We start from the raw sequence: 16,658 nt of genomic DNA on the forward strand, positions 1-16,658 counted from the left end.
TATATTCCATCTCTTTTATGGTCTGAAAACCTCAATCGCTTTAAAGTATTGCTTCTTTTCCGCATTTAGTTCCAATGAAGAATAAAAAAAAAATAAAAAATAAATAAAGATAAATGATTATTATAGAATTTCGCCCAAAATCTCAAGTTCATTCGTCGGCACAAACGCACGACCTTCCACAGTATGTATACCCGAAATTCTTCTCATCTTTCACTAAATCATAATTCTCGTGTTTGTTCTTTGGTCTTCGAGGGAAATAATTACTTTAGCGCTGAGAAAGAATGATAATAATTATTAGTCCAGTATTCTGTGGTGAGAGTCTTCCTGAGATAAGGAGGTGAGGCCTACAACGCCACACCAAAAATGTTTAGCCAAGATTCGAAAGAGAGAGAGAGAGAGAGAGAGAGAGAGAGAGAGAGAGAGAGAGAGAGAGAGAGAGAGAAAACGGGAACCATGCCTCAAACTTTCAGTAATTGCAGGGCAGTCATCTTCCCGTCATGAATTCTTCATTAACCACCCATAGAGAGAGAGAGAGAGAGAGACAGAGAGAGAGAGAGAGAGAAATGAATCGGAATATAATCCTTCAAAGGCCATAAATCACGGGTCGAAAGAAGAGAAAAGAAATGGAAAAAGTAAAAGATGGTTCCGCAAAAATAACTTTATTGATATATCACGACGAGAGAGAGAGAGAGAGAGAGAGACGAGAGAGAGAGAGACTTTATACCTTCCATTAAATCTAATAGGCCCAAAATGCTTGTCTGCTTACAACATATTTAAATAATTAGCAAAATTATATTTTTGACACTTGTCTTTATGTTATTTAAGCATTGTTTTCTAGCTTTTGAAATGTACAAAGGCCGTCAACGAGAATTGGGGATAATCGAGGTGATGATTCAAAATGATAGTGGGCAAAAAAAAAAAAAAAAAACAAAAAAAAAAAAAAAAAATAGACTAAAAAAAACAGGCATATTACGATATGCCAGTATTCAGTAGAGGGAGAAAAAAAAAAAAAAAAAAAAAACATAAAATATGTGCTCAGGGAAATGTGTGATGAACAGTCTCCTGCGTAAATGCAGAAGTGACGCTGAAGCTGAAGGTCTTACGCGAAGCTTTTTACCTGTCTCTCTGTGAGTAAATAATCCGCTACACACAAATGGATAGGAAACCTCTTACATAGACACACCATCACCCAACCAACCTATCTATCTATATCTAAGGACTATATAATAATATATACACACACACACACACACACACACACACACACACACACACACACATATATATATATATATATAATATATATATATATTTATATATACAATATTTAGTACATAAATTTCGCCAATGTAACTTTTTCTGTCATTCACTACTTAATAAGGTTGGAGTCAGTCCACCGAAATAGAGCCCTTAGCTTTTAAACCAGAGATTTAGATTTATAATATATATATATATATATATAATTTATATATATATAATATTATAATATATATTATCATATATAGACTATTAATATGTAAATAATATATAATATATTATAGCCACAACCGTGAAAAATGAAACAGCCGAGACAAAATGGAAGAATTACTTAAAAGTTAAAAGTAAAATATAAGCACAAATTGTTTAAAAAAAAAGAGAGAAGAAACCTCAGCTGAGACAGTGACTAACATAAAAATTCTCCTAATGGACAAGAATAAGTTCTTAAATCCTCACAAAGCCCAGTCATTAATAATGTATATAAAAAATGGAATCGTCTACTCTTGCTTTTAAGGCAATCCCATTTTCCATGAAAGTCAAATCCAGCGTGAAAGGCGACAGGAGGATTGTGGAAAAATAATATGAGAAAAGAAGAAGTTCTGTGACTCGACCTTCTTCCGACCTTATTTTCAAAATATTGTCTTTGCAATAGAGAGACCTCCTCCTCTTCTTCTTCTTATTCTTCTTCTTCTTTAGGAGGTTCCTTGTCGGTTTTATAAATGACTCGGAAGCGGATTTTATGACGGAAAAGGGAAGATGATTTTTGTGTTCAATGTTTTCATCTCGTGTCACAAGGAATTTTTCATTATCAGAACTTACGCATTTTGGGTTATTAGTTTTTTATCCATCATTTAACATCAATTTTAGAAATTTTTATTTTATATCTTTTATATCTACTTTTTATATCAAATACTTTAGCGCTTTTGTTCATCGCAACAAACACAAAAATTACAAAAAGAATGTAATAATTTATGATACTTGGCTTTTCAATGCAATTCAAATATAAACAAAAGCATATTCATCAAAACGTCTGCATACAAATATACACATACGTATGAATGTGTGTATATATTAATATATATATATATATATATATATATAATATATATATATATATATTATATATAGATATATTATATATATATATTTTATATATATACAAGGTGTCCATAAAGTCTCAGTACTATTACAATATATATATATATATATATATATATATATATATATATATACTATATATATATATATATTATATATATATCAGCCAGACAAACTCTCCCATTTAAAACGAAAATACTTTTTGCCATTGCCAGATCAAAAGGAAATATGCCGTTGCAGATCGCAGCTGTGTAATGAAAAACATAAGCCCTATCTATCTATCTATCTCTCTCTCCATCATTCGTCCCCGAGAATGGAACAAAATAAATACTAAGGGAAATTAACTTTATTCCCCGAGTGACAAACAAAAGCAATATGGACGCGATAAAATATATCGAGATAAAACATTAGTTGGGGGAATTCAGCAATACAACGACGACAATTTATTTTCAGTGAAAAATGGAAAGATAAAGGAATTTGCTAATTAATGTTGACCTTTGAAAGTTGCACGAGTTCTTATAACTTGGATTAGTAAAGCTTATCAACGGAAAAATGACAATGGTTTATGTAACGTCCAAACCTAATATGAACACACAAATGTACGTAAATACATACGCGCATATATATATATATATATATATATATATATATATATATATATATATATATATATAAACAAACTTGACATACTATTTGACAAGATAAACAGATGAATTCATTGCTCATTAAATCCTTAAATGCCAAAAGAAAGAGTCACGTGAAACTGGCCACCGGATGTAAAGAAAACACTAATCTTTTTCACGTATTGGAAACAGTCTCTCTCTCTCTCTCTTCTCTCTCTCTCTCTCGTCTTCTCCTCTCCTCTCTCTATCTCCTCTCTCTCTCTCTCTCTTTTACGGAGGCAAATGGACAGGACTCCCCCTTTGTAGCAGAGATCTGCATCGTTATCAAAAAGAGAAATATAAATAACTGTTGACATTATAGTTGCGGGAGTGTTCTCGTTTTTGTAGATAGACTAATCCGGTGATTCCTATTCGCACACGAGAGCTTTGCTTTCAATGAAACATCATTTCGAGAGGATGTTGGGGTACTGAAAGAGATCCTTGGTGTATATATCCGTTTGGAATAGGAAAATATGTGATTTTCATAAAAAAACAACAATTAAATGGATCATCAGCAAACAATAAATTAATATATTTGAACGAAAAATATACTGTATGAAAAAAATACGGAACATCACAGAAAAAATGTATGAAAAAAATTACGGAACAACATGGGAAAAATGCGAAGTATAGAAATGACAAGTGAATCATGACGATTAACACTAATCCACCCAGGCCTACGTGTTCAAATTAAGACCTGAAATAACATAGAAATACAACAGTAACAAAAGCTAGTGGTCCTTTCCAGTTGCTCATCTCTTTTGGCATGAACAAAATATATCCGTGTGTACGATTCACACCCTCATCCAATTTCCTTGTATAAATTCCAGTCAACACCAACAATACAGATTTGGCAAACCCACATTCCTCCAATAATAATTCATGTGTACACACGAAGGACCCTTAGAGTCGAAAAAATATATATACGAGAAAGATACTTGTTACAATGACATAGGAAGGTACATATAATGGCTGTACAGAATCACAGGATCCCACGAAACAGAATATATATGACGATGATGATATTATTGCAATAAAAACCATTCTAAGTTAAAATGGAGCAATAAATAACCAATAGAGAAAGAGAGAGAAAGGGAACAAAATGGAAATGAGATGTTTCTCATATCCGTCAGAATAAAAGTCAAAAACAAGAAAGTATGTTTAGGAAAGGTCAGGAAATTACGACGCCATAAAGATAATTATCTCAGACACACTACTGAAGAATACAATAAAAACTCTCTCTCTCTCTCTCTTTCTATACATATAATATATATATATATATATATATATATATATATATATATATATATATATATATATATATATATATATATATATATACCTGTCCATCATAATGGAAAATAAAAATACACCCGGAAAATGAGAATATCAATTGGAGACAAACATGAAAAAATAAAAAATAAAAATTAATAATTTAATTACTTTCTGAAAAAAAAACTCCAAAACGAAAATAAACAACATAAATTTCCCTGTGTAGTCTACAATGTCAAGACTCCAGACACTTTCCAAAAGCTAATCCGACCAAACGCTTCGCATCAAGTATGCAAATGAGTTATTTTTTTTATTCAATTTATGCTAATGACAGAAATAACCTTTCCCGATGATCTCTATCGTTATCAGATAGACAAACGTAAATGACAGTGTGTGTGCCCCTAACACACACACACATACACACACCACACACACACACACATATATATATATATATTATACATATATATATATATATATATATATATATATATATATACATATATATATATATATATATATATATATATCTATATATATATATATATATATATATATATATATATATATATATATATATATATACATATATACTATATATTGCTACTTTCAAAATGCATATTTCCCCTTCTGTTATTACTTTTTCAGATTTCTAGATAGCTTAGAAATAGGATGTTTTAAATGTGTGTTCAGATTTCGCATTACATATTGCAAAAGAATATATATATATATATTAACGTAGAATGTAAAAAAGAGAGAGTTTTTCTGTCTGTTCGAAACTACGAATGTTTAACTTTTATGTCAACACTGTAAGATTAGAGGGTCTGCGTGATCCGTTTGCTTTCCTAAATCTGTCAACGCATGTGATAGCATTAGAATCGACTCTGCATTGTTATCAAAACATGTCAATCTTAATTGTCGCGCAGCCTCCGTTCGATCGAGTAGAGTACATCTTTTTTTAATAGACTGTCTTGAACGTGTATGTCTTTGATCAAAGCCACGTGGAGATTTGCACATTTCTTTATAAAGTTGCCGTCAGATTTTCGAAGCTACTGAAGCATTTGTGCCAAGAACGTTTTTTGTCATCTGCCCTGTCAAGCTTCCGTAAAGGAAAGGAGAGATTTAATTATATCATAGAACCTCGAGGCGGTTAGATCTCTCTCTCTCTCTCTCTCTCGACATCCTTGAGATTATATTAACGTAACGTAAACTGGTCACTTGTAACTTAGAATTTCAATATTTGATATTTCTTAGAGTTTATTTAGTGTTATTTAGTTTCGTTGGTGGAATCTGAACAAACATTGTTTCGTAACGGCGCCTGGTTTTTGTGAAAGTGTGATTCAAGCCTGCAGCAGAGAAAGAAAGAAATTGATACCAAGGTAAAGTGTGTTGTATTTTTATTAGTTGCAACTAATAACGGATAGGAACTGTGGTTAACTAATAACTAATAATTGTTAGGAACAGTGATTAACTAATAACTAATATTTAATGGTTATGATGGTTTGGTTAACTGATAACTAATAATAGGTGGTTATGAAGGTTTGGTAAAAACTGATGGTTATAATGTTTTGAGTGAAAAAGATTTACACTTTTACACATTGCTGATTTTTTTGTGTGTGTTTGTTCCACTGTTTGTGCACGTGTTCATTTTCTTATTGAAGTGTGGCCATTTTTATTTTATATTTTCATTTGCATTCACAATTTAATTGACTTAGATATTTGTTTTCATTGCGTAATCATTGCACATTTAATTTAAATTTAACATTGTAATTAATTTCAAATTTTCAATTATTGCCTAACACTTTTGAATTTAGATTGAATTAATTTTCTTGAATTTTGTGATAAATTAATTTTGATTTAATTTTACTTAATTTGATTCAAGAATTAATTAAACTTTACTTTGTTTTCAAGTAACAGTAATCTTCCCTGATATTTGTGAATTTCACAATTATAAATTTTGAATCTAATAATAAATTTTTGTATATATTTTAAAATATTAAAATTAAGTGGTTTTTATTTTTATACCAGTATATTTGCATTTGATTATATTGATGATAGGTAGAGACATAGTGGTGTAATTGATTTGCTTTCCTTCAATTAACTTGAAGTGACTTAGAACCAGGGAAGTACTTAGACTTCTGAAGCCAGGAAATACTTAGACTTTAAAGTTGTTGATGGAGTGATGCCTTTGATTAATTTAATTACTTACAAGATTACCTCACACCGTGTTTGATGAACTTAGTCCTGATTTTCTGCAATACTAGGAATGGGTTAAGGGATCACTGTTGCCTTTAGAGTATTCAGTTGTTTAATACGTGTTATGAAGGTTAAGGTGTCTGGCTTTTGTGAGGTAACATTAAATGAATGTAAGAGTATATACACATCGACTTATGGGGGTCAATCCAAAATGTTCGAGTGACCCTTGTTCTCAAGAGGAGGAGGAGGAGGAGGAGGAGGAGGAGGAGGAGGAGAGGAGGAGGAGGAGGAGGAGGAGGAGGAGGAGGAGGAGGAGGAGGAGGAGGCTTGAGACGAAGAACGGCTCTACATCTGAAGGAGAACAAAGGTCAGGAATTATTGAGGAAGCCCCTGGCGTTGTGACCCCACAAGTGTCCACCGAACTCAGATCTACGACTCTCCATTGAAAGACGAAAGGACGTAGAAGCACGATTCAAACACAAACACTCATTGCAATTACAAAATTGTCTATATTCATTATTAAACAATTTTCATGGAACCCTCCCCAACAATATCATCGTGAATAATGATGGAAGCGCTTTTCAAATGCCGAGAATTTTTGTCGCTGTTGCAGTAAAGTTAATTCCAAAGCTTTGCGTAATTCTTTTATAAAAAATGGCACCAATATTTTAATATCGAAAATGCAAAGAATTATTCAAATTTTTGTTTCAGTTTTAAACCAAATAGTAGTTAGGTTCAGGGGCACAAAACATATCCGAAACGAGGCTGAATGTCTCAATGAGAGCAAAACTGTTGCTAGGAACCATGAAGGCATGTTTGTTAATTTTTGTGACAAAAATGATTTTCTGTTTTATATGTTCATGGTTGGTTGGCTACCAATTTCAAATCGTAATACGGGGAATGATGACCTTTCACCACAGACTGCTCGACCAGTTCCGACAATTCCGGAATTAGGACAATCTGCCCTCACGTCCAAGGCTTTAGAACATGGGTATGTTTTCCTGTCTATTTCGGACATTGAGTAGACACCTCATGTCTTCCCATTTAAGTCCATTTATTTATTTCATTGCACTTCTCTTTTTCATTAAATATTTAGACTTCCTTCAGCAGTTTCTTCTCCTGCCTTCATTATCATATAATTTACTGGTCCGCAAGCGTGGTGGCTAGCATCGTGCATGCCGCTCAGAGCAGATGTCGCGGGTTTGTGCCTCCCAGGGTGATGACAATTCAGACTGTATCACGAATGGTAAATATGGACTCATAAACATGTATAATTACACCAAAAAAAAAAGACGAAAGAAAATCAGAAGAAAATATCGCAAAGAATAGGCCTATGTCGCCTATTAATCAGGCACACAAGTGAGAAACGAAGGAAACGAAATGTGACCAAACTTAAAAAAAGAAAGACAAATGAGCCCTGCATCTATTCAGTAATCCAAACTGCCCCTGGGGGCAACAACCAAAAGAGAGCAAAGACCATAATGGGGGTTACTACTATTTACAAAGCCCAACGACGTACATGATATTCTGGGGACAACGTTAAATAATAAATCATATACCACCAGCTCTTGAAAATACAAAAGCTGTTACTATATAGGGGATCAGAAAAACAAGCAGCTTTTCACGATTTCACCGAGCCAATAATATCCGTTTTAGTCCTAAGGGAGTATCAGAATAATCCGGATAAACCTCTCCTCCGAAGGAAAGGTGTTCACTCACGCCCCAGCGGTTGGCAGACAAGGGTTTAATCAGGAAGGACTCAACCGAATCCTCAGATGATTCGTCCTTGCAGCCTTTCATTAATTCAGCGTTCAGGTTCCAATACTCAAGTGGCTTCACAGCGTTAACGATCTTCATTTGCTTGTAAGTGTTACCCTATTCTGTACTTTGGTTACAAGGCTGCTCAAGGAGAACAAAGCCCGTGCTGGCAAAAAGGCCAGCGCTCTCAGAATCCACGAAAAACAACATAATCTATTATTTACCTAAATCCCACAACCCGATCAGCGAGCGAGGCAAAAATGAAAATACTGCTGATAAAATTGCGTGTAACTTTTCATATATATACATCTCGGGGTGCCCTTACGTGCATACATAGTTTAGTGAATTAGCAAAGATTTATTAGATTTACTTATGACACTTAATGATGACCACAAAAAGTTTGATGTTGATGCTGCCTTGACTCAACCCAGGAAGTATATATTATCATGAAAATCTGTAGTCGTGTATTTATATTATGGGACACTCATAGGTACTGATACTAAAATTATATATTACATCAAAGACAACCCATCATTAAAGGGAACCTTCGCTGTCAACTAAAAGCATTTTATAAGATAAACTTTTAAAGTTTGCAAGATTCAAGTTCTCGTAATCCGCTTAACCAAATTTTAAACTTGGGGAAACTAAACTTCTTTCGGCATAAAGACAGAATATCCTGTCCAAAACATTTTTGAAAATATGATCGTATCCTTTTTTTGATCTGAGCTGTTTACAAATTTAAAGCAATTTGTACATTTTGTTTTTAAAAAAATAAGGATAAAATTCATATTTATTTTCAGTTTTTAAACTCAAACATACGTAAAACATGAACATTCGAACACGCAGTGGAATTATGCCTCACTAATAACTAGTCAGTGGGAAATGCATCAAAAAGCTAAATAGTATACATATGCTTCAGTCACGCGTAAAATAAAAATTAATAAATGTTAGAGAAAGACGCCTTTATGTCTTATGTGAATAATTAAAGTAAAACAATGAACGAACAACAAACGAACTAGTCAATGAATGAATAACAAAAGAACAAGCAATATATTAACACCTGAAAATATAACACTACAATGGGGTTCAGGTGATGCCACCTTAGACCTATTGCAGAAATCATTATCGGAACACTCACCAACAACAACCAGAGAAGCGATGGTTGTCTTCCCATGACTACCATCCTCACCTTGCCTCGTCCTTCGGTCTATCTTTCAACAGTACATCAGTCCTCACCCTTCATAAAAGTCTCGAGTCCTTCCTTAGGAGGCCATGTACTTCTACAAGCGCCTCAGTGGCCTGGTCGGTATGGTGCTGGCTTGCTACCTCGGTGGCCGCAAGTTCGATTCTCGGACATTCCATTGAGGTGTGAGAGATTTGTATTTCTGGTGGTAGAAGTTCACTCTAGACATGGTCGGAAGTCACGTAAAGCCGTTGGTCCCGTTGCTGAATAACACATGGTCCCATGCAAAGTAAAAACACCATACAAACAAACAAACAAACGTACTTCTACAGGTCATCCTAATGAGTCATGGGGCAGCCCTCCCCCTGAAGGTCTTCCGAGTACTGACTAAGGGCAACGAGGACTGAAGCCTTCACAAGTGGGAAATACTTCTGAGGCTTTTATTTTCGGGCAGTTGGGTATAGATCATTCTGGCAACTGGAAACCATCCAAATAAAAATATAAACCATATTTCTGTATCACTTCCTTTCATTTATGCATCATTCGGCTTCTCTGTCCTCACAAAGCAGCAGGAATAAGATAATGCTGGTTTCAACAACTGCCTATCATAAGAGAATGTGGATACCGCTCTGTGTATACCTTTGATCAAAATTTTCTAGTCCAGGACGTTCGTTAAACATAAAAACTTCCCAACGCCGAGTCCCTCCCCAACTTCAAGTTTATCAAGAACAATACTTTTTCACATTCATTCTAGGCAATATATACTACTATCTTTTACCTTCTGTTACACAATCATCGAGTTCACCCCCATGTATCACTTCACAAGACTCTCCAACTTGATGAATGACGATCAGCATTTCAGCAGAAACATTGGTTTCATAGAAAGAACTCATAAATAATTTACATGAGCGTTAATTTTGGCATTTACTCATTCGCTTCATTACCCTTAACCAAAGCAACACTTCACACTATCGTACACTAGACGGGGAAATTCAACCTTCAGTAAACGAATGAAAATCGCACAAAATTGCGTAATATTTTCAGTCCTCCGGCGTGAAATAAATTGCAATAAATGCTGCATTGGTAACCAACTTAACTAGAGGCGTTTGGCAGACGTACAGTCACGAACTGCAACCTGATTGGTTCCTTCTGGTCGCCACGATGGTTGCTATACAGATCATTGGTGGTTAGCCTCTTCATGACTTGAATATCGCTCGTTAGGGTGAAAATCATACTCTTATCTACATAAAATTTGCTTTATCATAGAGTTGCAGTTCGCCGTTCCAAGCATCACCTTCAACCCACGACAGTTTCTCGTAGGTAGAGAGATCTTGGCTTAAGAATGTCCATATTTACGCGAAATCTAGAAACATATAATCAAGTACCTGGAACTTCTCGCCTCGATTTTGGAATAAATACTACTTCCTGAATATAGGTTAATAATTACATAACGACAATTAAACAGTTTCCATTTGAAAGGTAACTATTATTTGACTTGATTATGGGAGATTTCATGAACGTTTTGTTGTCGCGTTTTTTAAAGGAAATCCCCGGCAGGATTGATGCAATCGCCTTGTACTTCTCTCGATGATGACTCTTTATTGCTTTTCCAAGGGGCAACAACGTTTTTCCTGCAATGCATTCAGAGGGAGAGGAGAATCAAATGCCATCAGAGCGTGACTCTCATGCCGAGCTGTGACTGTGATCCATTATGACATAATAACTATCACGTTGGTTGAATGCTGAGTGTAATTCTATTTATAACTTGCTCTCTCTCTCTCTCTCTCTCTCTCTCTCTCTCTCTCTCTCTCTCTCTCTCTCTCCACTTAGGACTAGTGAATATTAAGTCTCCTTCCGTCTGTGACCTGACATTTACAGTAACTTACTATGTATCTACTCGAATGGACTTTCATTTCTGTGAATGACTGTCGAGGGACTTTCTTGCGGGACTTTGGGAGATCCTTTTGTATGACCGTCGAGGAACTTCGAGGGGCTTTCGGTTGACTTTTTTTACTTTTAAGGGGCTGTTATCCGACCATTGAGGGACTTGTGAGTGACCTAAGTTGGACTCTTGAAGGACTACCCAGCGACTACCAACGTAACTTGGAGATCAACACTTTAAACGTTACATTTAACCTTTGTTAATGCAATGGGTTGGATATATTATTGAAAACATTTGAACAGCACTTTCCTATAAAACGGCCATTTAGTTACCAGTTCTGAAATTAATGCAAAGCTGTTACTTCCGGGAATTCGCGAAAGTACGACCTAATTGTTTCCCAATCCAAAATTGCACATTAGAGCTTGAATGTCCCATTGCACCATTGCAATGCACAACAATTGTTGAACGGTTAAATTCGACGAACTGTTAACGAGACTTCGAAAATTGCAGTTCAAATACGCAATGAAACATTACAAAAGTCTTTCAAGTGTGTCTATAAGGATTCATGGTTGATATTACTAAAAGTATAAACATTAGAAGCGATGACTACTAAACATAGTGGCGGTATTAGTAGAATTATTGTAAGAAAGTGTCGTTTCTGATGTGCTGATATAATGATAAAAAACTGATTTTATTAAAAACTAATCATTCTCGCAACAAGGGATTGATGGCAGTTCTCACTTCAGCTGGAAATAAAATCTAATATTATCCAGTATATCTTCATTCAAAAAAGGGAGTACAATATATATATATATATATATATATATATATATATATATATATATATATATATATATATAGATATATATATATATATATATCATATCATATATATATATATATATATATATAGAGTGAGTGTGTGCATCTGGAATGCATGAATTCTCATGATATTTTACCGAGCGATCACAGAGTTATTCCGGAAGGGGTTAGGGAGCTTTTCTTTTTCTGTTACGTTTTAAAATACGATTGATATCCATACTACTGATACGGACATTTTTTATTTTTATTTTATAAGAGGATGTAAATTTCAATTTTCAATAAAAATTTTTAATGTTTTTTTATTACTGAAAAATATGTTTATTTTGGGCAGAGGAGATTAACCTTTATGTGAAATGGAACATAATTTAGGCCTATACACATCTCATGTCTTTCACTGTATTTACCTGCATTCTAACAATGGGAATTTCATTTTGTTCCTTTATCTTTCCCACGGAAATCTACTTCAAGTAAAGCATTAAACCCGACATCTCTTGTGGTACAAAGAATATCTGACAAGGCCGATAGATTGATTCTCTTGTCTCTCGATGAATTCCTGACAGACAGAAATGGAGCTCTACATCTTGGTTTTCTTTTCTCTTTCTTCTCCTTCCTGCAATTATCAATTTCCTTACCTCGTTCAACCAAGTTTTTATTTTTCAATTTTCTTTCAGTTGTTCCTCAATTCTTGTCCCTTACCTTCATTAGGTTTCTGACAAGTCAGTTCAGTTCCAGTTTTCCTTATTTTTTCTTCTAGCTCTTCCTCCTTTTCTTCTCATATATTTCTTCATTAGCTTCCGTACAACAGTCTGTAATTATAAGATATATTAATACTATTATATAATAGATATATATTATATATATATATATGTGTGTGTGTGTGTGTGTGTGTGAGTGTGTGTGTGTGTGTGTGTATCTGTGTGTGTGTATAAACGGACAAAATAATTACGCATTGTGTGTTATCATAAAATAGCTCAGAAAAACATGGGTATTTTGACGTCCACAGAGAACAATTCGCATATTTGAATTTCAGCGTTCTGTTGAATTCTTCTGCTAGAAAAATATACGCCTTAGTATATTGTATAAATATATTCATATTTTGAGGGTCCCTAATACTCTCCATCACCATATATTAAAATGAAGTTTCTTTTATGAACAGTAAAAAGTATCTGAATTACTTTCTTCTACGACTTTTTAATATTGTCTGCAAAGAAATAAAATTAAATAAAATCAAAAAAACAAAGCAATAATTCCTATTGCAAACTCCAATTTTCAAAAACAAATGTATGTATTACTATCATCCGTCAAAATACCTCCTCCCCACCCCTCCCCCCACCAAAAAAAAGACGCAAAAAATCATCCAAAAAGGTCTTTGAATATTCGAATGTCAAAAGAATGTTTAAATTTGCTGTTGGAAAAAAGAAATTCCTGAACGAAGCCATAAAATCATCTGAATGGTTCACAGCGCCATTGTATGAATGACGGCGTCATACGTAGTCACATATCTGCGGCATACTTGAGTTTCACTGTAGAGAAAACTTCTACAGAATCCTGGGAGGTGATACGACATTAATTGCTTCACATTTGTGTAATTTATTTAATGGGGAGGGTGGTGATTAGCTCTGTAATTGACCTTACATAACGTGTGTCTGCGTAACAGAGAAAGAGAGGAGAGATGGGGGAGGGGGGCGGGGGAGTTGGGGAGCAGTTTGGATTGATAGGTAAAAGACACACACACACTCTCTCTCTCTCTCTCTCTCTCTCTCTCTCTCTCTCTCTCTCTGATTACCGATCTTTTCATTCTGTATTTCCCATTACCTTCTGTTATTACTTCTTTCCAATGAATGGCACAGACAGATGAAGGCAATACCATACACTCACACACACACACACACAATATGTATTATATATATATATATATATATATATATATATATATATATATATATATATATATACATATATATATATAATATATATATATAATATATATATATATATTTATATACAAAGGTAAGTAAACAAGTGACAGAGCGTTTTGCTTCACCATCGGTACCCTGAAAAAAAAGAGGGGGCAAAAAGCAGCCCTCAAAAACCTAAAACCAAAAGCAGCAGGCACTTCAAAGCAAGCAAAGTAGAGCATCATCATCATCAACTTCGTCATTTCAAAAGTCAGTCGTCTTTCAGGTCAAAGAGAATTGGTAAGAGGAGCTAAATGACCAAAAAAAAAAAAAAGTATTAAGTGGAATGTTAACAGTTGCCATTTATTGATTTCTGGAGGAGACAATAAAAAACTAAAAATAAAAACTTAAACATGTTGAGGTAAGAGGAGGAGAATAGGCAAATAAGGAAGAGGCTGAGAGAGAAAGTAAAGAATGATGACAGGAAGCCCGAGTCGATCCTGACATCAAGGAAAATCCTTATCTTTCGTCTGGACATTTTTCGTTCTTTCTATTTCTGCTCCGATTCTGGCGTCGTCTTCTTCGTCTCGGGATTAAGAACTCGATTTTTTTTTTCTTTTTCTTTTTTTCTAAAACTGGGATGATGAAAAAATCCGAACCCTATGATTCCCAGTTGCTCAAGAGAGAGAGAGAGAGAGAGAGAGAGAGAGAGAGAGAGAGGGGGGGGGGGGATTCTCTTTAGCCCCAAACCCTAAAACAGAAAAAGATTTGGCACACAGCCAACACAATAGTGTGGGCGGCCCAACGTGGGTTTGAGTGATACGCGACTGTCTTATAGTTTCCTTTATTACAATCGGTCACTGAAAAAATGAACAAACATAAATATTCACAGTGGTGACAATTTTGCCATTTTAGTTAAATGAAAACTCCTTAACACTAGGACAGGTAAATCCCTTAACTCACATTAGAATCAATTTCTCAGTGAATCACAATGGTTAAAATAACAATAATTGCACATTAGAATCTTTAAGAAATATACCTAGGCATTAATTACCATGCACTTCGAGGAACCAAAAATGTCATGAGCGATCTCTTAACAAAAATAATACTCTTACTTACCAAATCGTTTGCTTTCCCACCGTAAGGACCGTCCGTCTTAATCCCCTCGTGGTCCACTGCCTACATTCCTGAAGGGGAACGGCATCGTAATTTGTGCACATGACCCCTAACGACACTTGTTAAATGAGCCTATATTTCCATCATATTCACTTCTCTATTTAGGACACTTGTTAAACGAGCCTATATTTCCATCATATTCACTTCTCTATTTAGCTATCAACTGTTATTCATCAGCAACAACCCTCTCTTAGCTCTTAGTTTATAGAATCTCAGTACACTGCAATGCTTACCTCCTAAATCGCTTAATTTCCTCAAGGCCATGCACATCCGTCTGCTTCTAGTTTAAAACACAAAGCGAGCTTCCCTCCCACGCACTTGACCAGGCGGCGGGAAACCGAGCCGATGTTCCTTTTTCTTGCTCGTCATGAAGAGAGAGGAAATAGGGAAAGCGTCCAAAATCACCCTTAGTGCCCACAAAAGGGAACTTGTTCACTCGTAAATAAATTTTTTTTTTCCTTTTTTTTTTATGGGACAAGAGTATACGCTTATGTCTTATATCGAGTGGCCCAAAATTCAATTACCAAACTTTTCGTTACCCACAAAAACAGCTGTTTTTTCATCGCGCAGCGGACATATTGTTTACAGTCGCGCAGAGAAGATGCCCAAACAAATTTCCCGCGTCGACACCCGCCCCCCCCTTTGAAACCTCTTGACGCAAGAGGGTTCAACACCTATTGCCTAGCATTGTCCACTAGGTCCTGCTCTTCCTCCAGAATTAAAACAAGTTTCGACAGTGGTCTATCATAATCCTTGCCCTCCCTTCTGACAGTCACCGTCCTAACCAGTCCATCTTTCCCTGCTTTAGTCTGTACTACTCGAGCCAGTGGCCAATGGCAGCGTGCTACACTTTCATTGACCATAAGGACTATGTCTCCCACCCTGACGTTTCGTCGTTCCTTGAACCACTTCTGTCGCTGTTGTAACCCCGACAGGTATTCGCGTTTCCAACGTGCCCAGAACTGCTCAGCCATGTGCTGCACTTGCTTCCATCTCTGCTTCGAGTAGCTACCTGTTGCAACATGGCGCCCTGCGGGTGACTCTCCCATGTTTAAAGCTTGTTTGGTGTGAGTGGAGCTGGGTCTCTACTGTCTGAGGTGACAATGGTAAGGGGCCTACTATTAACTGTTGCTTCCACCTCACAAAAGAGTGTACACAATCCCTCATAATCCAATTGCTGTGTCCCCAAGACTACATCCAGGACCCTCCTCACATTACCTATCAATCGCCCCTCCCATGCTCCTCCAAAATGTGAGGCGCCCGGGGGATTGAAACAAATTCCACCCCACACTGGAGCAACTCATTTCGAACCTTGTTTTACTCCCAAGAACTCATAACTGGAGTCTAGAACTTCCGTGATCCCACAAAATTAGTGCCGCAGTCGCATCTAATCGTCCTAACATGTCCACGACGAGTCAAAAAACCTTCTGAAGGCACTAATGAATGAGTCTGAT

The 16,658-nt window shown here is 35.5% G+C and overlaps 1 protein-coding gene across 1 annotated transcript; it reads right to left on the bottom strand.

Moving 5' to 3' along the window:
- Window positions 1–6,686: 6,686 nt before the first annotated feature.
- Window positions 6,687–16,253, bottom strand: LOC135199939 (uncharacterized). Its single transcript, XM_064228059.1, has 2 exons — window positions 15,990–16,253; window positions 6,687–6,830 (listed from the first exon to the last, which is right to left on the bottom strand). The coding sequence occupies exons 1-2, from the start codon at window positions 16,251–16,253 to the stop codon at window positions 6,687–6,689; spliced, it is 408 nt and encodes a 135-aa protein (XP_064084129.1).
- Between the last annotated feature and the right edge of the window lie 405 nt (window positions 16,254–16,658).

Source organism: Macrobrachium nipponense, chromosome 26 (assembly GCF_015104395.2).
Source record: "Macrobrachium nipponense isolate FS-2020 chromosome 26, ASM1510439v2, whole genome shotgun sequence".
Taxonomy (NCBI): domain Eukaryota; kingdom Metazoa; phylum Arthropoda; class Malacostraca; order Decapoda; family Palaemonidae; genus Macrobrachium; species Macrobrachium nipponense.

Excerpts from the sequence above, each read along its gene's own strand:
- LOC135199939 (XM_064228059.1), bottom strand. The coding sequence starts at position 16,253 with ATGGGAGAGTCACCCGCAGGGCGCCATGTTGCAACAGGTAGCTACTCG. Across the intron at positions 6,831-15,989 it reads AAGCAGGGAAAGATGGACTG|AGCCGTTCTTCGTCTCAAGC; the intron begins GTTAGGACGGTG and ends CTTCAGATGTAG.